Below are 24,051 nucleotides of genomic sequence, written 5' to 3' on the forward strand. Positions count from 1 at the left end.
TGCTATGTTGCCCAGGCTGGTCTGGAACTTGTAGCCTCAAGCCATCCTCCCACCTTGGCCTCCACACCTGGCCACAGGATAAAGTTTTTAGGCCTGCTCAGTCCCATATTAATCCACTCACCTCTCCATGCTTTCTCAAACCCCATAACATGGGAACTTCTCTCAATTCCTCAAACACACTGCAGGGCCTTTGCGTATGGACTTCCTAAGGCCTGGAATGCCATATGCAATGTATCCGCTTGGCACAAACCAGCTAGTGATGCCTGGCCTACTGTTCACTGTCTCCTAAAGCTGTTTATGCCCCACCCTTCCACCCCAATTCATTCCCTCCTTGGGCCTTGATCTCACTTGGTTATTATGAAATCATTCAGATCTGCAAACACTTAAAGAAAACTGTGTCTTGGCCAGGCAAGGTGGCTCACGCCTGTAATCCCAGCACTTTGGGAGGCCAAGCTGGGCGGATCATGAGGGCAGGAGTTTGAGACCAGCCTGGCCAACATGGTGAAACCCCGTCTCTACTACAAATACAAAAATTAGCCGGGTGTGGTGGCGGGCACCTGTAATCCCAGCTACTCGAGAGGCTGAGGCAGGAGAATCGCTTGAACTCAGGAAGCAGAGATTGCAGTGAGCCAAGACCATGCTACTGCATTCCAGCCTGCGCAACAGAGAGAGACTCTATTTCAAAAAAAAAGAGAGAGAGAGAGAGAAGACGTGTCTGGCCAGGCACAGTCTGAAATCCTGGCAATTTTGGAGGCCAAGGCAGGTGGATTGCTTGAGCTCAGGAGTTCAAGACCAGCCTGGGCAATACAGTGAGACTCCGCTTCTACAGAAAATACAAACAATTAAGTGGGCATGGTGGTGCATGCCTGTAGTTCCCGCTACTTGGGCCGAGGTGGAAGGATTGCTTGAGCCTGAGAGGTAGAGGTTGCAGTGAGCCAAGATTGTGCCACTGCACTCCAGCCTGGGCCACAGAATGAGATCCTGTCTCAAAATAATAATAATAATAATGCAACTCGGCACAGTGGCTTATGCCTGTATTCCCAGCACTTTGGAAGGCTGAAACCAGCGGATCACTGGAGGCCAGGAGTTCGAGACCAGCATGGCCAACACGGCAAAACCTCATCTCTACTACAAATGCACAAATTAACCTGGCATGGTAGTGCACACCTGTGATCGCAGCTACTCGGGAGGCAGAGGCATGAGAATCGTTTGAACCCAGGAGACAGAGGTTGCAGTGAGCCAAGATCGTGCCACTGCACTCCAGCCTGGATGACAGAGTGAGACTGTCTCAAAAAAAAAAAAAAAAAAAAGAATAGGACATTGTGCACATCTCACTGAAGCCTTCCTCGAACTCCTCCCCAGTCTCCTGCCTCCGCCTCCACCCAGGGTGACCACTGTCCTGAATTTGGAATTCCTCACTCCTACACCTGTCTTGATACTTTTTTCTTTTTTTGAGACAGAGTTTCGCTCTTGTTGCCCAGGCTGGAGTGCAATGGCACCATCTCAGCTCAGTGCAACCTCCGCCTCCCGGGTTCAAGCAATTCTCCTGCCTTGGCCTCCTGAGTAGCTGGGATTACAGACATGCACCACCATGCCTGGCTAATTTTGTATTTTTAGTAGAGATGGGGTTTCTCCATGTTGGTCAGGCTGGTCTCGAACTCCCAATCCTAGGTGATCCACCTGCCTCGGCCTCCCAAAGTGCTAGGATTACAGGCGTCAGCCACTGCACCTGGCGCTATCTTGATACTTTTACATAGATGCACATCCCTGAACAATATACAGCATTTGTACATAGGTTTGTTTTTTTTGTTTGGTTTTGTTTTGAGACAGGTCTATGTTGCCCAGGTTGCACTGCAGTGGCGTAATCATATACATGGTTTTGTGTGTATGTGTGTGTGTGTGTGTGTGTGTATATACGTATATACACATATATACGTATATATACACATGCGTGTGTGTATATACACACACATACGTGTGATGTGTGTGTATATACACACATACGTGTGTGTATGTGTATATACACACATACGTGTGATGTGTGTGTATATACACACATACGTGTGATGTGTGTATGTGTATACACACATACGTGTGATGTGTGTGTATATACACACATACGTGTGTGTATGTGTATATACACACATACGTGTGTGTATGTGTATATACACACATACGTGTGATGTGTGTGTATATACACACATACGTGTGATGTGTGTGTATATACACACATACGTGTGTGTATGTATAGATACACATATGTGTGTATAGACACACACGTGTGTGTGTATAGATACACGTGTGTGTATAGATACACACATATGTGTGTGTGTAGATACACACATATGTGTGTGTATATGTATATATACACATATATATGTGTGTATATGTATATATACACATATATATGTGTGTGTATATGTATATATACACATATATATATGTGTGTGTGTATATGTATATATACACATATATATGTGTGTGTGTATATGTATATATACACATATATATACAACCCGCCTCAGCCTCCCAAAGTGCTGGGATTACAGGCATGAGCCACCATGCCCGGCCACACTGCAACTTCTGTGTCTGCTCTTAAGTGGTGGGTGTCCAAGCTGTCTCCAGCTGCAGTCATTACAATGCTGCCCTGCCGGAGACTGCTTGTACCTGCCACTTTGGCCCATGTGCTGGAGTTGGTCAAGGTTTATAACCAGGAATTTTTTTTTTTTTTTTGAGATGGAGTCTCACCCTGTTGCCCAGGCTGGAGTGCAGTGGTGCAAACTTGGCTTACTGCAACCTCTGCCTCCTGGGTTCAACCCTATATACATATATATATATAGGATTTCACTATGTTGCCCAGACTGGTCTTGAACTTCTGGACTCAAATGATCCTCTCACCTTGACCTCTCAAAGTGCTGGGATTACAGGCATGAGCCACCACGCCCTGCCCCATGTACGTGTTTTTAACTTTACATGCATGACTTGCTTTGGGTATTTTGTTTGCTGTGTGTGACATCACCACAATCTGTTGGTGATATCCATCAGTGGTGATGGGCCTGGCTGCAGTTCGTTCATTTTTTTTCTTCTTTTTTTTTTTGAGACAGAGTCTCTATCACCCAGGCTGGAGTGCAGTGGCACAATCTCAGCTCACTGCAACCTTCACCTCCCAGGTTTAAGCGATTCTTCTGCCTCAGTCACCCAAGTAGCTAGGATTACAGGCGTGCACCATCACGTCCAGCTAATTTTTGTAATTTTAGTAGAGACGGGGTTTCGCCATGTTAGCCAGGCTGGTCTCGAACTCCTGACCTCAGGTGATCCGCCCGCCTCGGCCTCCCAAATCGCTGGGATTACAGGCGTGAACCACTGTGCCTGGCCCGCAGTTCTCTCATTTTATCAGCTGCTGAGCAGCTGTCATCTGACTGCACTGCGATTTCTTTTTTCTTCTTTTTTTTTTTTTTTTGAGATGGAGGTTCCCTCTTGACACCAGGCTGGAGTGCAAAGGCACAGTCTTGGCTCACTACAACCTCCGCCTCCCAGGTTCAAGCAATTCTCCTGCCTCAGCCTTCCGAGTACCTGGGACTACAGGCTCTCGCCACCATGCCCAGCTAATTTTTGTATTTTTAGTAGAGACCGGGTTTCACTATGTTGGCCAGGCTGGTCTTGAACTCCTGACCTCAGGTGATCCACCCACCTTGACCTCCCAAAGTGCTAGGATTACAGGCATGAGCCACCATGCCTGGCCACACTGTGACTTCTCTGTCTGCTCTTAAGTGGTGGGTGTCTAAGCTGTCTCCAGCTGCAGTCATTACAATGCTGCCCTGCCGGAGACTGCTTGTACCTACCACTTTGGCCCATGTGCTGGAGTTGGCAAAGGTTTATAACCAGGAATTGTTTTTTTTTTGAGAGAGTCTCACCCTGTCGCCCAGGCTGGAGTGCAGTGGTGCAATCTTGGCTCACTGCAACCTCCGCCTCCTGGGTTCAAGCGATTCTCCTGCCTCAGCCACCCGAGTAGCTGGGATTACAGGCACTTGCCACCAAGCCCAGCTAATTTTTGTATTTTTAGTAGAGTCAGGGTTTCACCATGTTGGCCAAACTCCTGACCTCAGGTGATCTGCCCACTTGGCCTCCCAAAGTGCTGGGATTACAGGCGTGAACCACTGAGCCTGGCCTGGAGTTGGTGAAGGTTTACACCCAGGAGTTTGTTAGGTAAAGGGAGACACACGGCTTCAGCTTCACCAGATGTTGCTAGATTGGTTACACTAATAGCCCTTGTTGGTCAACTGTTCTTCGTCTATCAGCCCAGGCACAAAGGTACCTCTGCTCATGTCTATTTCTTCCAAAGAAAAGGATTTAACTCCACGTGTTGATGGCCAGACTGTCCAATCCCCTTCCCAGACTCTCCCACCATCTTCTCCACCTGTGCCTCTTCTGAGCTTCCCCATTCAGGGCAGTCAGCACTTTATACAATAATCAGAATGAGGACGGGCATGGTGGCTTACGCCTGCAATCTCAACACTTTGAGAGGTCGAGGTGGGCAGATCACTTTAGGTCAGGAGTTTGAGACCAGCCTGGCCAACATGGTGAAGCCCTGTCTCTACTAAAAATACAAAGATTAGCCAGGTGTGGTGGCTACTTGGGAGGCTGAGGCAGGAGAATTACTTGAACCCAGGAGACGGAGGTTGCAGTGAGCCAAGATCGTGCCACTGCACTCCAAACTGGGCGACAAAGCGAGACTCCATCTCAACAACAAAAAAAAGATTGTTTCTGGCCGGGCACGGCGGCTCACACCTGGAATCCCAGCCCTTTTGGAGGCCAAGGCAAGCAGATTGCTTGAGCTCAGGAGTTCGAGACCAGCCTGGGCAACATGGTGAGACTCCGCCTCTACAGAAAATACAATTAGGTGGGCATGGTGGTGCATGCCTGTAGTCCCCACTGCTTGGGCTGAGGTGGAAGGATCACTTGAGCCTGAGAGGCGGAAGTTGCTATGAGCCGAGATTGTGCCACTGCACTTCAGCCTGGGCCACAGAATGAGACTGTGTCTCAAAATAATAATAATAATAATAATAATAATAATAATAATAATAATAATTCCAGGTACTTGGGAGGCTGAGGCAGGAGAATCATTTGAACCCAGGAGACGGAGGTTGCAGTGAGCCGAGATCGCGTCACTGCACTCCAGCCTGGGCGACAAGAGCAAAACTCCGTCTCAAGAAAATCATCATCATCATCATCAGAATGAGGAGGCTGCCAGTCAGAGCAGCAGTGACCCGATGGAACCGACAGCCACAGATCTAATCCCAGGTGTAGCTCTTCAGCTGTGTGCCCTTGGGCAAGTCATTTCACCTCTCTGAGCCTGTGTTTCCTCTCCTGCATAATGGGGACACTAAACTGTAACTGACAACAGAGGGGTTATGACGACTGCATGTAATGAGCATGGCAATGCAATGGGCGCTCCCTGGGGAGTCACTGTCACACACATGCACCACTGCACCTGGCTGACCTGGAACGGAGCCGCTGTTATTACCTTTGGAGTCCACAGAGAACCACCACCAACTTTTCATCACAAAACAACTTTGGCCGTAGTGACAGATACCCCAAGTAAAGCTGGTTGAAGAAAAACTGCCATTTATTGGCCCACGCAACGCTTCAGGTATGTCCAGATCCAGGAGTCTTTTTTTTTTTTAGACAGAGTCTTGCTCTGTCACTCAGGCTGGAGTGCAGTGGCATGATCTTGGCTCACTGCAACCTCCACTTCCCAGGTTCAAGCAATTCTCCTTCCTCAGCCTCCTGAGTAGCTGGGATTACAGGCGCGTGCCACCACACCTGGCTAATTTTTGTAATTTTAGTAAAGACAAGGTTCACCATGTTGTCCAGGCTGGTCTTGAGCTCCTGACCTCAGGTGATCCACCCGCCTCGGCCTCCCAAATGCTGAGATTACGGGCGGGAGCCACCACACCCAGACCAGTTCCAGGAATTCTAATGACACCATTAGAAAGCTGGCTCTGTGCCTCTCTGGGCCACTCTCTCCTCCACGTTGGCTTCATTCCTAGGCAGGCTCTCCAAGTGGTGGCTCCAGGCCTGCATCCGTCCAGCTTAATCACTGCCCTGAACAGATGGAGCTTCTCCTGCCCAGCACTTCCCGCCTGGATCCCAGGGCTGCTCCTCACTGGCCCAGGCCGGGTGACATGCCCATACCTGAGCCAATCGTGATGGGCAGGGAAAGGATGGTGACCTTGGCTCAGGTCTGGGTCATGTGTTCAACAATCTCCAGGCCAGATGAGATCATTCACCTTAAATCCCAGGGAGACACTGAGTGCAGTGGCTCATGCCTGTGATCCTAGCACTTTGGGAGGCCAAGGCAGGAGGATCACTTGAGCTCAGGAGTTCAAGACTAGCCTGGGCAACACAGTGAGACCACCATCTCTACAAAAAATAAAACATTAGCCGGGCATGGTGGCGTGTGTCTGTAGTCTCAGCTACTCAGGAAGCTGAGCTGAGAGGGTCACTTGACCCCAGGAGTTCAAGGCTGCACTGAGGCATGATTGCACTACCGCATTCCAGCCTGGGCGACAGAGTGAGACCTCATTTCCAAAAAAGAAAAAACAGGCTGGGCGCGGTGGCTCACACCTGTAATCCCAACGCTTTGGGAGGTCGAGGCAGGTGGGATCACCTGAGGTCAGGAGTTTGAGACCAGCCCGGCCAACATGGCGAAACCCATCTCTACTAAAAATACAAAAATTAGCCAGGTGTGGTAGTGGGGGCCTGTAATCCCAGCTACTCAGGAGGCTGAGGCAGGAGAATTGTTTGAACTCAGGAGGCAGAGGTTGCAGTGAGCCAAGATCGCGCCACTGCACTCCAGCCTGGGTGACAGAGGGAGATCCCATCTCAAAAAAAAAAAAAAAAAAAAGGAAAAAGAAAAAACAAACACACAATCTCTAAAACTACATGGAATGAGATTGGGAAAGGAGTGAATCGGAGAGGAAAGCCAAGGTGAAATTCCCAAAATGAGGGGAAATGGATCCTGGCCAAGTAAAGGCAATAGATGCTCACCATGCCCTTGCTCCTCAGGATGAGGTTCACAGAACAGCAACGTCAGAATCACACAGGAGCGGCTCAGAAATGCAAAGTCTCAGGCCACGTCCTAGGCGAACTGAGTCAGAATACGCCCCACAGCAAAGTCTGCCGGTGAGTCACCTACCCATCAAAGTCTCAAAAGTGCTGTGCTGCATATTAACTTTTTCAGTTGCTTAGACAATTTTTTAAGTTCTGTTTTATTGAGAACCACAAAAGGTAAGAACTAAGAGAGTCCTCCCAGGTCATCAGGTCCCATCCCTTGGTCTAAGGATAGCGAAACCATTGTCACAGCCAGCAGCTGCCGTGTCCTGGGACTGTCTCATGGGGCGATGTCTCCTGAGCCCCAGCAGTGCCAGCCCAGGTCAGAAGGCTTCATTCAGAAGGGGGGTGTCCCAGCCACTGTCTGCTGTCACTCATAGCACCTGGCTGAGTCCCCATGGAGGATGGAGACCCACAGATACACACACACACAGACATCTCCAAATCTCTGACTCAGACTCGCACACAGGCACACACAGACGCACGCTCAACACAGACACACGCAGGCCTTTATTCTATTACACAGAGTAGAGCTGGGGCCAAGGCAGGTCATTCTCAGGCTGCGTCAGAAGGTGCAGAGCGTTCGGGGGACACAGGCCGAACCCCAAAGTGATAATAAGTTACGGGGGGATTTCTCAGTCTGTTGTCAGGCTGGAGCAAGGGCAGGACGCCATGTGAGGACCCCAGAGCCACATCCAGCTGCCCAGCTCAGCTGTCCCAGGCAAGCCTGGTTCCAGGACAGACTCGGCCTCCACTGAAACACACCAGGGCAGGGAGGGATACGGATCAGGAGGCTGACGGGGGTCAGCAGGTACCCAGAGACAGAGGGACAAGCCAGAGGTAGGGTTGGGCAAGGAGGTCCTGGAGGGAGGGAGTAGAGCCTGTGGGCCCAGGGCAGGGTGGGGACAGGGCAGGCCTCTCACCAGGCCCTCAGTTCAGCTCTTGCAGATTCTCGTAATCTGGAGCCCCCTCTTCCTCTACTTCCTCTGCCTCCTGGGAACTCAGGGCGGCTGTAGGGGAGGGGAGGTTGGTCTCCAGCTTGCCAGCTATCCCCCCAAGCCCAAGGCAGCTACCCCAGCTCCTGCCCCTCCCGCAGTACACACCAGGCTCAGTCTTAGCCGCTCCAGGATGCAGTTCCTGGGACACATTCACATACTCCCGGCTGCCATCTGTGGGGACAGATCAGAAGGAGGGGCAGCCACACAAAGGGGTCAGGAGGGTGAGAGAGAAAGGGGACGCCCAGAAAGAGGGGGCAGAGGATGTGGGCAGCCCCAGGGTGGGATCTGGTCACACTGAGAGCATGGTGGGGCGGCAGGGTGCAGGGGCAGGCGCCAACAAGCACTGGTCACTCACCCAGAGACGCTTCTGCGCTCTCCCCGCTCTCCGGAACGTTCACGTAATCATCAATGGACTCCACTGTGGAAAAGCCAGCCCCACCTCAGCACTGTGACCAGAGACCCTTGGCCACAGGTTCCCAGAGAACCCCCAACCTCAGCCATGCAGCGCTCCCCAACGGTAGACCCCAGAGGCTCCCCACACAGCCACCCCCATTAGCGCCACAGAATGAAGAGAGGGGACTCTAGGCTGGCAAGGATGGTGTTGGTGATGGTGACGGTGGCCTGGACAAGGGCAAGGGCCGTGGAGAGGGAGGGAGGAGGTCCACTTGACCGGGACTGAGGAGAGCTCACAAAGGGTCAGGCCCCAGCACAGCCCCTAGGCTGGGGAGCAGGGACGGAGTGCAGCTCGGAACAGTGGGAGTTTGGTGGCGTGTGTGGAAGGGACATGACACACTCGGCCCAGCAGGCACCTCCTCCTCCCTGACCCCCATCCCCGCCCGCCCCCTGCCAGCCACTGCCTGTGTCTCACTCCCATGTCGGCCCTTCATGGTGCCTGTCACCATCCATGTTATTTGGGGGTTTTTTTTGTTTTGTTTTTGTTTTTGTTTTTTTTTGAGACGGAGTCTTGCTCTGTCACCCAGGCTGGAGTGCAGTGGCCCGATCTCGGCTCACTGCAAGCTCCGCCTCCCGGGTTCACGCCATTCTCCTGCCTCAGCCTCTCCGAGTAGCTGGGACTACAGGCGCCCGCCACCACGCCCGGCTAATTTTTTGTATTTTTAGTAGAGACGGGGTTTCACTGTGGTCTCGATCTCCTGACCTCGTGATCCGCCCGCCTCGGCCTCCCAAAGTGCTGGGATTATAAGCGTGAGCCACCGTGCCCGGCCATTTGGGGTTTTTTTATTTTTGTTTTTCTTGAGACAGGGTCTCGCTCTGTTACCCAGGCTGGAGTGCAGTGGCGCAATCTCAGCTCACCGCAACCTTGACCTCCTGGGCTCAGATGATCTTCCCACCTCAGCTCCTACCAGGCCAGGCTAAATTTTGGAATTTTTGTAGAGATAGGGTCTCCCTATGCTGCCCAGGATGGTCTTGAACTCCTGGGTTCAAGTGACCCACCCGCCTCAGCCTCCCAAAGTGCTGGGATCACAGGCATCAACTATCACGCCTGGTTATTTGGTTCTTTTATTTTATTTATTTACTTTTGAGATGGAGTCTCCCTCTGTCGCCCAGAGGGCTAGAGGGCAGTGGCATGATCTTGGCCCACTGCAACCTCTGCCTCCCAGTTCAACCCTCCTGCCTCAGCCTCCTGAGTAGCTGGGATTACAGGTGCCCGCCACCATGCCCTGCTAAATTTGGTATTTTTAGTAGAGACTGGGTTTCACCATGTTGGTCAGGTCAGTCTCGAACTCCTGACCTCAGGTAATCCACCCACCTCGGCCTCCCAAAGTGCTGGGATTACAGGCGTGAGCCACCGTGCCCAGCCTGTTTGGTTCTCTTATGTGTTTCTTGTTTGTTTTTGAAGACTGGCTGGTTCAATCCCAGCTCCAGCACTAACCAACCACATAACCTCAGCCAAGGGACCTTACCTCTCTGTGCCTCAGTTTTCTCCTCTGTAAAATAGGGCCTGTCACACAGCAGTGCTGTTAAACAGATAAACTCTGTATCACACAAAGGGAACAACTGGAGCACAGGAGGGCGCGGGCAGGCCCAGGAGCCCCAGGGCAGTGAGGTTAGTGAGTGAACTCATGTCAGACTCAGCAAGGCTTGCAGGAGGCCCTCGGTGAATCTTAGCTATTTTATCTTTTTTTTTTTTTTAACACAAGGTCTCACTCTGTCACCCAGGCCGGAGTGCAGTGGCATGATCTCGTCTCACTGCAACTTCCGCCTGCCGGGCTCAGATGATCCGCCCATTTCAGCCTCCTGAGCAGCAGGGACTACAGGCATGCGCCACCAGGCTTGGCCAATTTTTTTTTTTTTTTTTTTTTTTTTTGTAAAGATGAGGTTTCGCCATGTTGCTCAGGCTGGTCTTGAGCTCCTGGGCTCAAGCAATCCTCCCGCCTCGGCCTCCCAAAGTGCTAGGATTACAGGAGTGAGCCTCCATGCCCAGGCAGCTATTTTATCAGGACAGTCTGCCTCCTTAACTGTTACATCCATAGCATTAGCCCAGCAGAGGCACGTAGTAAATGCTGAATGAACGAATGAGTGAATGAATGAATGAATGAAAAGAAGTACTTGGATAGACAGTCTGGAGCTCAGGAAAGAGCAAACTAGGAATTTGGATGGCAAACAAAGCCAGGGTATAGAAGTGATACCCCAGGACAGGTATATACAGAGAGAGCAAAGCAACAGAAAACTAAAGAATCCCAGACATTGAGGAAAAGCCCAGAGGATGTGACCAGGCAGGATGAGACCATAAGGAAGGGAAAAGCAGCTCAAAGGAAACAGGGCAGTGCAGGAAGCAGAAGAAAACTGACAAACACACATGGACACACAAGACAGCCTCTAATTAACATCCTTAGAGATGTACAAGATGGTATTGCCTCCATGAAACAAGAAGAGGAGGCTATAAAAAAAGAACAGTCAGAGAACAAGAAAGAGCTTCTGGATAGGAGAAATAAAATTGCAGTGGAAGGGTTGAAGAATACAGACAAGGAAATCTCCCAGATGATAAAAGGAAAGGATACAGAGATAGGAAAGAAGAGTGAGAAAGTTAAGAAAATCAGAAGAACAGGGCCGGGCATGGTGGCTCATGCCTATAATCCCAGCACTTTGGGAGGCCAAGGTGGGAGGATCACTTGAGCCCAGGAGTTTAAGGCCAACCTGGGCAACATAGCGAGACCATCTCTACAAAAAAAATTTTTTAAAAAGCTAGGTGTGGTGGCATGAGCCTGTGGTCTCAGCTACTTGGGAGGCTGAGGCCGAGTAGCCTAATTGGGAGGATCACTGAAGCCCAGGAGTTCAAGGCTGCAGTGAGCTACAATGGCACCACTGCACTCCAGCCTATCCCTAAAAAAATTAAAAAATAAAAACAAATGCCTGACTCACTGGAGAAGGCACTGTCTCGGATGCCAGGTGTGCTGAGTGCAGGAGCTGATGGGGCAGCAGTGCTAGCGGCCGGGGTGCTGTCGGGAAGCACCACTCTGAAAGGAAGTGAAAAGGGCCGGTGAGCGAGGGGGGACGCATAGCCTCAGCCCTCACCTCCCACTTCCCACATCCCACCTGGCCACTCACAGGTAGCCTGGGTTGTGATAGTCGTCCTCATCCTCATCCTCATCCGCATCCTCACAGGCTGGTTCTGGGGGTAACGACACAGGAGTCAGCCTAGCCCAGGACGGACCCCAGCCTCCCCACCCAGCCTGGGCACCTCAGATCCCAGACGCACCCTCGTTCTCGTAGCTCGCCACACTGTTGGCTTCAAAGAGAGGGTGAGAGGGAAACTGAGTCAGCTCACGCCAGGCCTATCTTCTTCCCAGCCCGGCCGCCTGAACCCTTCCCCACACTTACCACCATCAGAATCCCGCCGGGAAGATGGCGTCCGGTGGGAGCCCCCGAGGGGCTGCGGGGATCTTCTGAGAGTCAAAGGTCAGGGGTCATGCCTGAGGTGGGGCTCAGGGGGCAACAGCAGTTGCAAAAGGGAAAGGGGCCCCCAATCCAAAAAAGTGAAGGGGTGGAGAGTGGAGTTTGGAGGGGCAGGGGCTGAGCAGCTACTCACGGGATGGGGAGCAGGTCTGGCTGGCTCAGGGGTAGGTAGGAAGTGGCAGGCGGGTAGGCAGGTGGCCAGGGGGCAACCGTGTCTGAGGACACAGAACCAAGTTGAAAGAAGGACTCCAGACGTCATCAAAGCCTCAAAGAACAGACTAAGCTCCTGAAAGCCCCACACCCTGGACAGGCCTTGGGGAGCCATCTCTCCTCTCCCAGCTCAGGTCAAGGCCATGTGGGCAGCCCCAGGGTGGCAGGGGAAGGCTGAAGGTTCACGCTCACTCCCACACCAGGGGACCCTCTCCCTGGCACCCAAGGTAGGGGACCCTCCTTGTACTCACGAGGCCGTTTGATCTGGATGCCCCTTGGATACAAACTGGTAAAGGAGACACAGCTTGGGGATGGGGCTAGGAGAAGCCCCAGCCCTGCCCTGCCATGGGGTGTGGAGGGAGACCCAGTGCGGCCGGGGCAGACTCACCTATCTGAGGATGCGCTGTCGTAGGAGCCTGGGAAAGAGAGGGCTGGTGAGGCAGGAACAGGGGGTGCTTAGGGCAGAAGGTGCTGGGATCCAGGGACTCTCAGAGGCACTGGGATCAGGACGGAGGCAGGGACAGAGCCGGGACAGACACAGGGGCTGGGAGTGGATGAGGATCCCGTCGGTGTCCCTGGGCCCTGGGCACCCCCACCAGTTTCCCACTCACCTGGCAGTCTGTGGCAGTGCACACACAGTGCCATCAACATGGCCAGGATGGGCAGCAGCAGGAGCCCCAGCACGCAGGGGACCAGGATGGCCTCCTCCATCTGCAGGGGAGCTCAGAGCAGGCCGGCTGTACCCCCAGGCCCCTCAAGGGCAGAGCCAAGGCCAGACGAAGATGGGGTGAGGACCGGGTGAGGACTGGGCCCGGCAGGGGGCAGGGGGCAGGTAGGCACCAGGTGGCGGGGGAGCCCGGGAGGAGGCAGCTGTGCCCTCCCCGGGGCTCCCGGGATGGGTCCCCTCTTTTACTGGGCTGAGTGGGCGTCCAGCTGGCTGTGGAAAGTCCCTGCTCCCAGGGTGGTCAGACCAGGGCCTGGGCTGAAGTCGGGGGATCCAGTCACCCCTGCGTCCCAGCCCTACCTGCCCCTCCTCAGCGCCCGCCTCTCCCTGTGCCCGCCCTCCCGCCTGCCTGTGGCAGGAAGCTGTGGTGAGCACCAGGCGAGGGCAGGAAATCATCGAGCTCTCAGCCGGCTGCACCCGCCCCCTTCCCACCCCACCCCACCAGTGGGGAGGGGGCAGGAGGAGGCCCGGGAGCCACCCCAGGCACTCACCAAGGGTCTGCTGGCCCCCCCAGATGGGGACAGCCACCTGCCAGCTGGCAGCCGCGGCCTCCGTATCCAGGACCCGGGGAGGCAGCAAGCAGGGAGGCCCTGACAGTGAGAATTCTGGGGTACAAAGGGCAGTGCCCACTCCCACCTCAGCCAGGCCTGTGAGGCAAGGGACAGGCTCCAGGGAAGCAGGGGCATGACTCACAGTCATACTCAGCCAGCTCACTCGGAGGAGAGCAGTCCCCCATCTCAGTCACCTAGCCCAGAAGGGCAGAGACTCACCCAGAGCCCCAAGGAATGACCCACAGTCTTCAGGAGCCCTGGGGTGATGACAGCCCTGGGGTGCAAGATCAGAGGCCACCCAGAGAAAGACAAGAGCAGGCACCTGGGGTCTGGATACAAATTTTATTCCGTTACAAATAGCACCGAGCCCTTGGGGCTGCCCCTGTGGAGAGGGATCCCGCTCCTGGACCCCCACTTCCTCCCCTGAGCTACCCATGTAGTGTCTGGGAGCTGGGACACGGCCCAGGGTCCCTCTGGAAGCTGGGCCAGGCCAAGGAGTTAGGCCCAGGCCCTTCGTGGGGTGGGCCCAGGGCCAGCTGTAGCAGATGTGCAGGCAGGTGAGCAGTGGCCTCTCAGATGAGCACGCTGGCCACGGGCACGCGGGTGGAGCGGCCCCGCTGGGGCACCACAATCCGGTCGTCTGTGGAACCTGCTTCGTGCAGCAGGCCTGCAGGGGGAGGGTCAGAGCCAGCGTGAGCTGGATGGACAGATAGACAAAGCCAGAGAAGGGCAAACAGGCAGCGGGAAATGGATGGGGCAGCCATAGAGCCACCCGAGGGGTGGATGCAGACAGACTGGAGGCCAAACAAAGGGAGGGCTGTGGACTGAGCTGCCAGGTGCACAGGAGTGGGCAGACAGATGGACAGACAGACAGGCAGATCAAGAAGCTGGGCCAGGCACAGCTCCTAACTGACCCTGCACGTGCAGCTGCGCCCGTCGGCGGTCGCCCTCAATGAAGATGGCGGTGCCCAGGAAGGCTGCCCCGCCCAGTGCCCCGACAAATGCGCAGAGCATGAGCGAGAACTGCAGAGCCCGGAACTCGGACAAGAAGGAGGGGGGCCAGTTCCGGCGCAGGCGGTCAGAGATCTGCAGGGAGAGGAGACAGGAAAGCCAGGGGAGTCAGCCTCACGGATGAGCCAGGGAGGGCACGCCCCTGAGCTCCAGGGAGAAAGACAAGTGGAGCCCAGGAAAGAGAAGGAGATTTGAGCTAGATTTGGTGGCTCACGCCTATCATCCCAGCTACTCAGGAGGCTGAGGTGGGAGGATCGCTTGAGCCCAGGAGGTTGAGGCTGCAGTGAGCCATGATCGTGCCACTACACTGCAGCCTGGGCAACAGAGTGAGGTCTTGTTTCAGGAAGAAAAGAAAAAAGAAAAGAAAGGAGGAGTTTGGATCACCAGGGTGAGGTCCCTGGCCTTACTGGTAGAAATATTCAAAGACAAAATCTTTCTCCTCCAGTTGACAATGGAAGGTGAGAAGTGCCCAGCGCACAGGACACAGACACTTCACTAGGGCCAGGCCTTCTGATCCAGCCCAGGCTCAGGACACCAGCCAGGTCTGGAAATGTAAGTTCCCCCACCCCATGCCAGCCAGGAAATAATGCTCACCAGGCCAATGAGGTAGGGGCTCCCAGCGTCGCCCAGCAGGTGGGACAGCACGATCTGGAAGGCCTCAGCGGTGGAGCGTCGGGTAGGGATCACCACGTACTGTGGAGGAGTTGGTGGAGCTCAGTGGGTGCTCTGGGCTCCAGGGGGCAGGAGGCAGGGGGCCAGGAGACCACCGTCCGTCTAGGCCGGGGTCAGAGGTGTGCCTGGGGTTGAGGTCGCAGGGCAGGCCGGGGGTCTGCTACAGATGTTATTTATTGTAGAAGGTAGGTTGAGGCTGGGCTTTGAGGGGTAAAGGCAACACTCCTGACCCCAACTCTGCTCTCATCAGCCTCTGCGCTGACCCTGGAGCTGCCCAGCCACTCACCAGCAGAATGTCGGCCACAACGGCCCAGTTCATGGACAGGAGGGTCTCTCCAATGAAGATGAAAATCTGGGGGAAGAGAGGGTGGGGGGTTCATGACAGTAAGGGCAAACACATGGAAGGTTGACCATGTTCCCAGCTCATCTATTAACTAATTTAATCCTCACCACACACCGGTGAGACAGGTGCTACTAATATTCCCATTTTACACATGATGAAACTAAGCACAGAGAGGTTAAGTTACTTGTCCAATGTCACACAGCTGTAGAGCCAGACCTGTGATTCAAAACCAGGCATTCCATCTCGAGTGGCCATTACGCTGACTGCTCCTCCACCCTGGACCCACACCATCCCCCTTGACACCTGCTGGCTACTCACATAAGTGGCCACGATGCTACCACGGGCGCAGGCAAGGGACAGGAAGAGGAAGGGTGCAGAGCCCAGGAGGCCAGCGGCACAGACCAGGGGATCAGCCCGGGGGTTGGAGTGGCGGAGCCGGCGGCTGATCTCCACGCCCAGGCCCACACCCAGGACTCCAGTCAGGCAGGTGATGAGTCCAAAGATGAGACTAGGGGTGAGGGAAGGGAATGGGGGTTTGTCCCTGTGCCTGCCAAGGCCCCTACGCTGTCCATCCTAGCCACCCTCACAACCAAGGTCCCTACAGACACAGCACCCCATGGTTCACACAGTCCTGAATGGCAGACATCATCCCATCACTTATTTCCTAGACCAGGAAACGGAGATTCCAGGAGAGCAGGCAGCTTGTGAGGTCAGGAGTCAAACTCCTGCCTGGGTCTGAGCCACAGATGCTTTTCACTCCAGCCCTGCCACCCGCAGGCCCCCCGGCATAGCCCCATCTGGGCACCTGTCAGAGGAAGAGCAGGAGTCTCCGGGAAGGCAGGGTGGGGTCTCCCCGAGGACCACGCGGGAACGCAGCAGGAATGCCGGAGCCCACAGAGCCAGGGAGCCCGTGACAAAGGCCACAGCAGTGAAGCCCAGGGAAGACAGGACGAAACTAGGACTGCAGATAGTTGGGAGGGAGAGAGTAAGACCCCACAGAGGTGTCGAGGCAGGAGGGGACCTCTCTTCTCCCTTCCTGGCTTATTTTGGTAAGGTCACAACACCAGGTGCAGAGGTGGTTCTGGCTCCCAGGATCTGGGCCTGTAATTCAAGCAGCTGCCACAAGGGGGCAGTAGCGACCGAATTCCTGGCCTTGGGGTGTGGCCAGGAACAGGAACATCCCCATTTAAACCTCAAACCAGACGCCAGGGGGGCCTCAGATGGTGGTGTAGGGTGGGAATAAACTCACTTTCTTGCCAGAGCCCTCAGATCTGCCCACCATGAGGTGGGGTTCAGGGGTGGCAAATCTGAGTGGCGCTCCACGGCTCCCCTTGGCGGCTCCCGCACTACCAGGAACAGCAGCAGAACGGCCACCACTCCTAGACCTGGTGTCACCTGGGAGACAGAGGGCTTCAGGATAGGCACAGGCAGAAACACACTCAAGCCCTGGGCTGGAGGAGAGTGTGGGGTACAGATAACTCCAGCCTGAGACCTAAAATACCCAGTTAACTGCCTGCTCCAAGAAGCCGAACCTGCAATTTGGGGGAAGGGGGCTGCCACTAGGGTCCACCCTATTTTTGCAAGCCTAGCTTTGCTTCCTCTTTGGTACTTTTCTTTTGGGAAACCAGTACCCCTAGTTCTCTCAATCCACTTGGTTTAAATAGGATCCTAGGCTTGGCCAAAAAGAGGACTGTTAACCACCCCAGCCTCGGTGACGGGTTCCGCAGAGGGCACATGATGCACGTTCATCTAGTCAGACACTATCCTAGAAACATGGCCCCAGGGTCCAAGGTGCCAGTGTTGCTAAATGGAAAGATAATCATCTGGAGTTCTCACGTCCTTAAGAATGATGTTAACACAGAGGAAAGTAAAGCTCAGAAGAGAAGGGCAGTGTGGGAGCCCTGGATCCAGCTTTACCTGACTGAAGCTCACCTGGGACTTTCAGGAAGAAAGCCAAGACAGCCCCTTTAGGGGGCTTACGGTTTTGTTTTGTTTTTTTCGAGACGGAGTCTCGCTCTGTCACCCAGTCTGGAGTGCAGTGGTGCGATCTCGGCTCACTGCAACCTCCACCTACCGGGTTCACGCCATTCTCCTGCCTCAGCCTCCCAAGTAGCTGGGCCTACAGGCGCCTGCCACCACGCCCGGCTAATTTTTTTTGTATTTTTAGTAGAGACGGGGTTTCACCGTGTTAGCCAGGACGGTCTCGATCTCCTGACCTTGTGATCCACCCGCCTTGGCCTCCCAAAGTGCTGGGATTACAGGCGTGAGCCACCGCGCCCGGCCTCTAGGGGGTTTACAGTTTTACAATGGGCTTCTGTCACCTCCGCGCAAGAATTCTGTCTAGCACATGGCTTCCAGGTGAGGGCAGCCAGCCTCCTGCAGTCTCCGCAGAATGAGTGCTGCCCCAAAAAAGGGGTATTTGGAGCCAGGCACATAGCTCACACCCATAAGCCCAGCATTTTAGAAGGCCGAGGCAAGAGGATTGCTTGAGGCCAGGAGTTCAAGACCAACCTGGGCAACATACAAAGACCCTGTCTCTACAAAAAAAAAAATTTTTTTTTTTTTTTTTGTGCAATGGCACGATCTCTGCTCACTGCAACCTCTGCCTCCCGGGTTCAAGCGATTCTCCTGCCTCAGCCTCCCGAGTAGCTGGGATTACAGGCATGCGTCACCATGCCCGGCTAATTATGTATTTTTAGTAGAGACAGGGTTTCACCATGTTGGTCAAGCTGGCCTCAAACTCCTGACCTCAGGTGATCCGCCCACCTCAGCCTCCCAAAGTGCTGGGATTATAGGTGCGAGCCATCATGCCTGGCAAAATTTTTTTTTTTTTTTTTTGAGACAGTGTCTCGCACTGTCGCCCAGGCTAGAGTGCAGTGGCGCAATCTCAGCTTGCTGCAATCTCCGCCTACTGGGTTCAAGTGATTCTCCTGCCTCAGCCCCCTGAGTAGCTGGGATTACAGGCATGCACCACCACGCCCAGCTAATTTTTGTATTTTTAGTAGAGACAGGGTTTCACCATGTTGGCCAGGCTCGTCTTGAATTCCCGACCTCAAGTGATCCACCTGCCTCAGCCTCCCAAAATGCTGGGATACTGGTGTTAGCCACCACACCCAGCCTACAAAAAGAAAAAGTTTTTTTAATTAGCTAGGCATGGTGGCGGGCACCTATAGTCCCAGCTACTTGGGAGGCTGAGGTGGGAGGATCACTTGAGCTCAGGAGTTCGAGGCTACAGTGAGCTATGATTGCGCCACTGCACTGCAGCCTGGGTGACACAACAGTACCCTGTCTCTTGAAAGAAAAATGGGTGGTGGGAAGGGGTCCAGAGGTAGGAAATAGGGATCAGTGAGAATGTCGCTGACCTACCCCCAGGCCAAGACCAGACTCACCCTCAGAGCCCAGTGCCAGTCTCCAGCCATATCCTTCACTTTGGAGCCTGCAATGTAGCCCAGACCACTGTGGGAGGGAGAGAGGGGAAAAAGGGGGGACAGACAGTCAGTCCAGTCCCCCACGCCAGGCCCTTCTGCCTTCCCCCAGGCCTCAGGCCCACTCACCTGCCCACCGGAATGGCAAAGTAGAAGATGCTGAGCATCCGGCTCCGCTGGTCGGCCACAAAGAGGTCGGCAATGAGAGTGGGCGCAATGGTGGAATAACTGGCCTCCCCGACCCCCACCAGGCCCCGGGTCAGGAGGAGCAGCCAGAAATGCTGGGGAGAGAGACCGGGGAGAGGTGGCACCCCAGCCTGCAGCCAGCCTCCGGGCTACCTCACCAGCCCGCTCCCAAGAGGCAGCAGGGATGGCGGGAGATGCCTAGGTTTTAGAATCACACAGACCCGAGCTTGCATCCTGGCTCCACCACTTACTAGCTGCGATTTGGGGAAAATAACTTAACCTCTCTGAGCCTCAGTTTCCTCATCTGCAAAAGGAGGATAACAACAACTTTTCACAGAGCTATTGCAAGGACTAGACAATAAAAGGTCTAAATAAGACAACTCTTGCTTGCCTGGTAGGGGAAAGTTTTTTAATTTTTTTTTTTTTTAATGAATAATGACCTTAGATGGGAGTTTATGTGTCTACCAAAGACACCTGAAGCTAAGGACGGGTACAGTCACCCAAGGAAAGTACGTAGGTCCTGGGGCTGAGGACAGAGTTCTGGGGTGGAGTGAGAACAGATGGAGGAGGCTTCAAAGGAACAAGGAAGCAACAACCAGGGAGGCAGGAGGAAAACCAGAAGAGTGTGGCATCGCAAAGGTAGGAGAGAGTTTCAGGAAGGAAGAGTGGGTCAACAGTGCCAGAGGCTCCTAGCATGAACAGGACCAGGAAGTTGGAGCTGTGTTTAGCAACCAGGAGGCCACTGTTGACTTTGGCAAGAGCAGGGTCCATGGAGTGGTGGGAGCAGAAGTCAGCGGCAGCGCTCGAGGGGTGAGCAGGCATGAGGAAGTGCAGGCAGAGTGACGGCATCTCTCTGGCTGCTCTTTTACCCACACTGGCGCCACGCTCTTGGGGCCCCTCAGGAAGTCTGATCAGGAATGAGAGGAGGGAGAGAGGGCAGGGGAAGAGGGAATGATGGACAGAGAATGCTCTGGAAGAAAAGGGGAGAGGATGGGGTGGGGCAGGTTAACACAGGCAAGGAGGGGTATAAAATGGCATGGACCAGGGAAACTGCAGGAGTCCCTGAGGCCCAGTCTGCCATGGCTCCAAGGAGCAGCAGCAGAGACTGACAGGGAGGGGGTGTGGGCAGAAACGGGAGCCAGCCTGGGGCCTCACCTCTCCGGGGATGAAGGATGACCCCAGTGTCACCAGGGACCAGAAGGCAATGCCCCCGCACATGAGATACTTCCGATTGTACCTGTCACCCAGGTAGCCAAACACAGGTGCCAACACCATGTAACTGGAGATGAACACTAGGGGGAAGCAGAGAGTCACAGCTCAGCCCAGGTACCGTTACCTCCCACTCCCACCCCAGCTGGAACCACTAAAGCACAAGAGATGCCTGCCTTCTCCTCACAGAATTCACAACACCCCCACATCCCAGCCTGAAGCCCATCAGACCTTCCTGCCAGGCGGATGGTCCATCTCCATCTTGAATACCTTTCCAGATTTCCCATTGTATAATGGATGGTCCCACTACTTGTCAATTCCTTCCACCTAGCCAAAACAAGCTCCAAACTCCATACATACCATGGCTCACAATGCCCCTGTCCGATCTAGCCCCTGCCAACCTCTCCACACTCATGGCCAGCCTTTTTCCCTTCCTCTGTCTGCATCCCAATGGCCCAATTGTCAAGGCCAATACCACTAGGGGTTTAGGCACCTGCTGTCTCCTCTATCAAGGACATTCCCTCCTTTCCCCCCTGAAACTTCACAGAGCATAGTTCCTTCAGATACTTGCCCAGGGCCAAGGGTCAAGCATGCTGCCCAGGTGAGCACACATCCAGTCCCTGACTCTCACATTTACTATTTTCTCTTTTTTCTTTTTTTTTTTTTTTTTAGACGAAGTCTCACTCTGTTGCCAGGTTGGAGTGCTGTGGTGCGATCTCAGCTCACTGCAACCTCCGCCTCCCAGGTTCAAGCGATTCTCCTGCCTCAGCCTCCCAAGCAGCTGGGACTACAGGGGCGTGCCACCATGCCCAGCTAATTTTTGTATTTTTAGTAGAGATGGGGTTTCACCATGTTAGCCAGGATGCTCTCAATCTCCTGATCTCGTGATCCACCCGCCTTGGCCTCCCAAAGTGCTGGGATTACAGGTGTGAGCCACAGTGCCTGGACTGTTTTCTGTTACATAACACTTATCCCTATGGGAAAACTGTCCCACTTTAGTTTAGGGTTTTACTGACTGTTGCTCCTTCATGCATAGCATACTATCAGCTCCCAAGGCAAGGTCCTTGCCTGTATTGGCCATGACTGTGTTTCTTTCACTCACTTAACACACAGCCTAGTGCAAAACAGGTGCTCAATAAGCATGTGAAGAGAGTGAATAAATGCAGCTGCCTAGAAAGAGCTGCTGCTCTAACTCAACAACTCTTCAGAGGTTTGAAGACCTTGCCCTACGATCCCATTCTCATTGCTCCAGACTTTGCCTCAAATACCTCCAGTTCCTCATTGGCCTGGAGTAGAGAAAAGAACACTGCAAGACCTGGTTTCAAATTCCCGTTCTGCCTCCAACTGGTGGTGTGACCCTGGGCAAGTCTTAACTCTTCTCCAAGCCTCAGTTTCTTTATAAGCTATAGATATCACTACCTACTTCCTCTATAAAATAGGAACAATAACACCTATTTTTGGCTGATAGAAGGATTAGAAGACAAGGGGCATAAAAGTTCTTAGCAAAGTCCTACAGGTGTAATCATCACTTCCTCCAGGCCTGGCACACAATGAGTACTCAGAAATGGTTGAGAAATGAATGAAGGAGGGAAGGAAGAAAAAGGGCTTCGCTCTAGCTTTGCCTCTCCCACAAGTCCCAAAGTTGTGAACAAGTAAAACACACCTCTCCCCATTCCAGACACCCTCTCCTACCTTTATTTATTTATTTATTTATGAGACGGAGTCTCGCTCTGTCACCCAGTCTGGAGTGCAGTGGTGCGATCTTGGCTCACTGCAACCTCTGCCTCCCGGGTTCAAGTAATTCTCATGCCTCAGCCTCCCAAGTACCTGGGATTATAGGCGCCCGCCAACACGCCTGGCTAATTTTTGTATTTTTAGTACAGATGGGGTTTCGTCATGTTGACCAGGCTGGTCTTGAACTCCTAACTTCAAGTGATCCACTCATCTTGGCCTCCCAAAGTGCTGGGACTACAGGCGTGAGTCACCACACCCAACCCTCCTGCCATTATTTACTGGGTGTCTACCATGTGCCAAACACTGCACTAGGCCCTTCACAGGCAATCTTTTAGTTAATCTTCACATCAGTCCTAAGAGATGATTCGTGTTATTACTTATTCCATCTTATAGACAAGGAAAATGAGGCTTAGAGAGGTTGAGTGCCTTGCCTACCATCACACAATAAGTGGAAGAGCTGAGATTTAAACCCAGGTCTGTCTTCACCTGGATGAAGTTATACTTAGTTATACTAAACTGACTCCCTCCTTAAATGTTGTGTCCCGCTGACCCCCGAGCGACATCAGGGCCATCACCTCCCCTAACTGGCCACAAAACCTCCATTAATGAGCCCCCAGACAGGCCAGCGCGTGGCCCCAGTTGGGACAGAACAGAAAGAGGAGCGGCTGTGTGACCAGGAGGGGTCCCCACTCACCGGTCTGGATGAGCCCAGAGCTACTGTCCCCGATGTTGAAGAACTGCTCGATGTCGGGAAGGACGCCTGAGAAGGAGAAAATTCAGGATGGTCCGGCAAAGCAGCGCCACCCTCGGGACCCTGGCTCCCCTCTCCGAGACTATCTTCCTCCCAAAAGTGAGTCCCTACCAGCCACGGTGAAGCGGTCCATGTAGTTCAGGAGATTGATGTAGCACAGCACCGCCACTATGAGAGCCGAACGGCCGGGAGACAAGCCGGTGATGCGCTGCAGCCCCTCCTGGTCCGGGACCTCAGGCTCCTCGGACTTCGGGTTCCCCGTGGACCCTGGCAACCCCGGGGTGCCAGGCACTGGCCCGTCGTCCGGGTCATCCGCCTGGCTGAGGAAGGGCGCGGTGTCGGACCCGGCCATGGTCCCGGGGGGCCGCGCCCGCCCGCGCTCCGGTCCCACCGACGATCCCACCTACGAGGGGAGGAGGCTGGAGAAAGGAGGATGGACCGAACCTAGGCAAGGGAAGTGCGCCCGGAGACGGGGAGCTTGCCCCGAAGCACAGAGCACGACTGAGAAGGGACCCGGGCCCTGTCACGCCTCCCCGTCTCAGTAGACACACAGCGCGGAGCGGACGTGCGGAATACACGTGATGTCGAGGACAGGAGCGGGCTGAAGAAGGCACGATCCCACGCGGAGGCCACCCCTCACCCGGGGTAGGAGCCCGCTGCACTTGCTGTCTCTCAGCCCGGGCGCTGCACCACAGCAGCCGCCATGTTGCTTAAAGCCGGTCATGTGACGCAGGAGCCAGGGTGGAGGGGGGGGGTCCCCCGCGGGCAAGCCCTCGACACGTGACCTGCCACCTGACTACGGAAGCCTCTTGGGCGTTCCGCCCGGGCTCACACGTCATGTGACGGCCGGCCAGTCGCCGGAGTAACCAGGAACTTTCCCAGACCCTGCGGTCCCTGGAGCGTCAAAAAGGGCGTCCCGGTGACTAGGTGGAGTTGCCTGCCCTTCCGAATCTCAGCTGTCTTATCTGGAACCCCCACGTGGCAGACTCCAGCTTCATCAAACGGGATAATGGGGTCTCAAAAGGTTTTGGAAGTAGTAGATACCTCTAAAAGCCAAGGAGCAGCCCTAGTTCTCGGGAACCATCATCCTCTCTTCCTCCCAGGGTCTGGTTGGCGGCTTTTTACTCTCAGTAAAGGATGGTTGGATGGATGGATGGATGGATAGATGGATGGATGGAGCTTGAGCAGCGCGATGGATGGAGGGATGGA

The 24,051-nt window shown here is 54.2% G+C and overlaps 2 protein-coding genes across 6 annotated transcripts; both read right to left on the reverse strand.

The window, feature by feature from the left end:
- Window positions 1–7,252: 7,252 nt before the first annotated feature.
- LAT (linker for activation of T cells) lies at window positions 7,253–13,562 on the reverse strand. 3 transcript variants are annotated; one of them, XM_032155835.2, is made up of 13 exons: window positions 12,848–13,562; window positions 12,625–12,652; window positions 12,488–12,522; window positions 12,160–12,241; window positions 11,952–12,016; window positions 11,830–11,859; window positions 11,679–11,742; window positions 11,493–11,587; window positions 10,034–10,087; window positions 8,467–8,529; window positions 8,217–8,282; window positions 8,037–8,123; window positions 7,277–7,867 (listed from the first exon to the last, which is right to left on the reverse strand). In XM_032155835.2, exons 1-12 carry the CDS (start codon window positions 12,945–12,947, stop codon window positions 8,044–8,046), a joined length of 762 nt encoding a protein of 253 aa, XP_032011726.1. In that variant the 5' UTR covers window positions 12,948–13,562; the 3' UTR covers window positions 7,277–7,867; window positions 8,037–8,043. The 3 variants fall into 3 exon arrangements, with proteins under 3 accessions (XP_032011730.1, XP_032011729.1, XP_032011726.1); XM_032155839.2 differs by lacking the exon at window positions 10,034–10,087 and having other exon boundaries at window positions 7,253–7,867; window positions 11,952–12,013; XM_032155838.2 differs by lacking the exon at window positions 10,034–10,087 and having other exon boundaries at window positions 7,253–7,867.
- Window positions 13,563–13,710: 148 nt separating this feature from the next.
- On the reverse strand, window positions 13,711–23,568 carry SPNS1 (SPNS lysolipid transporter 1, lysophospholipid). Of its 3 annotated transcripts, none has more exons than XM_058440851.1 (13): window positions 23,483–23,568; window positions 22,954–23,245; window positions 22,786–22,851; window positions 20,304–20,440; window positions 19,092–19,243; window positions 18,927–18,993; window positions 16,787–16,932; window positions 16,343–16,498; window positions 15,856–16,045; window positions 15,481–15,546; window positions 15,117–15,215; window positions 14,426–14,597; window positions 13,711–14,178 (listed from the first exon to the last, which is right to left on the reverse strand). In XM_058440851.1, exons 1-13 carry the CDS (start codon window positions 23,564–23,566, stop codon window positions 14,084–14,086), a joined length of 1,722 nt encoding a protein of 573 aa, XP_058296834.1. In that variant the 5' UTR covers window positions 23,567–23,568; the 3' UTR covers window positions 13,711–14,083. The 3 variants fall into 3 exon arrangements, with proteins under 3 accessions (XP_058296834.1, XP_032011639.1, XP_032011638.1); XM_032155748.2 differs by having other exon boundaries at window positions 13,755–14,178; window positions 22,954–23,162; window positions 23,287–23,547; XM_032155747.2 differs by lacking the exon at window positions 23,483–23,568 and adding an exon at window positions 23,287–23,307 and having other exon boundaries at window positions 13,755–14,178; window positions 22,954–23,158.
- Between the last annotated feature and the right edge of the window lie 483 nt (window positions 23,569–24,051).

This window comes from Hylobates moloch, unplaced genomic scaffold (assembly GCF_009828535.3).
Source record: "Hylobates moloch isolate HMO894 unplaced genomic scaffold, HMol_V3 SCAFFOLD_6, whole genome shotgun sequence".
Lineage (NCBI taxonomy): Eukaryota > Metazoa > Chordata > Mammalia > Primates > Hylobatidae > Hylobates > Hylobates moloch.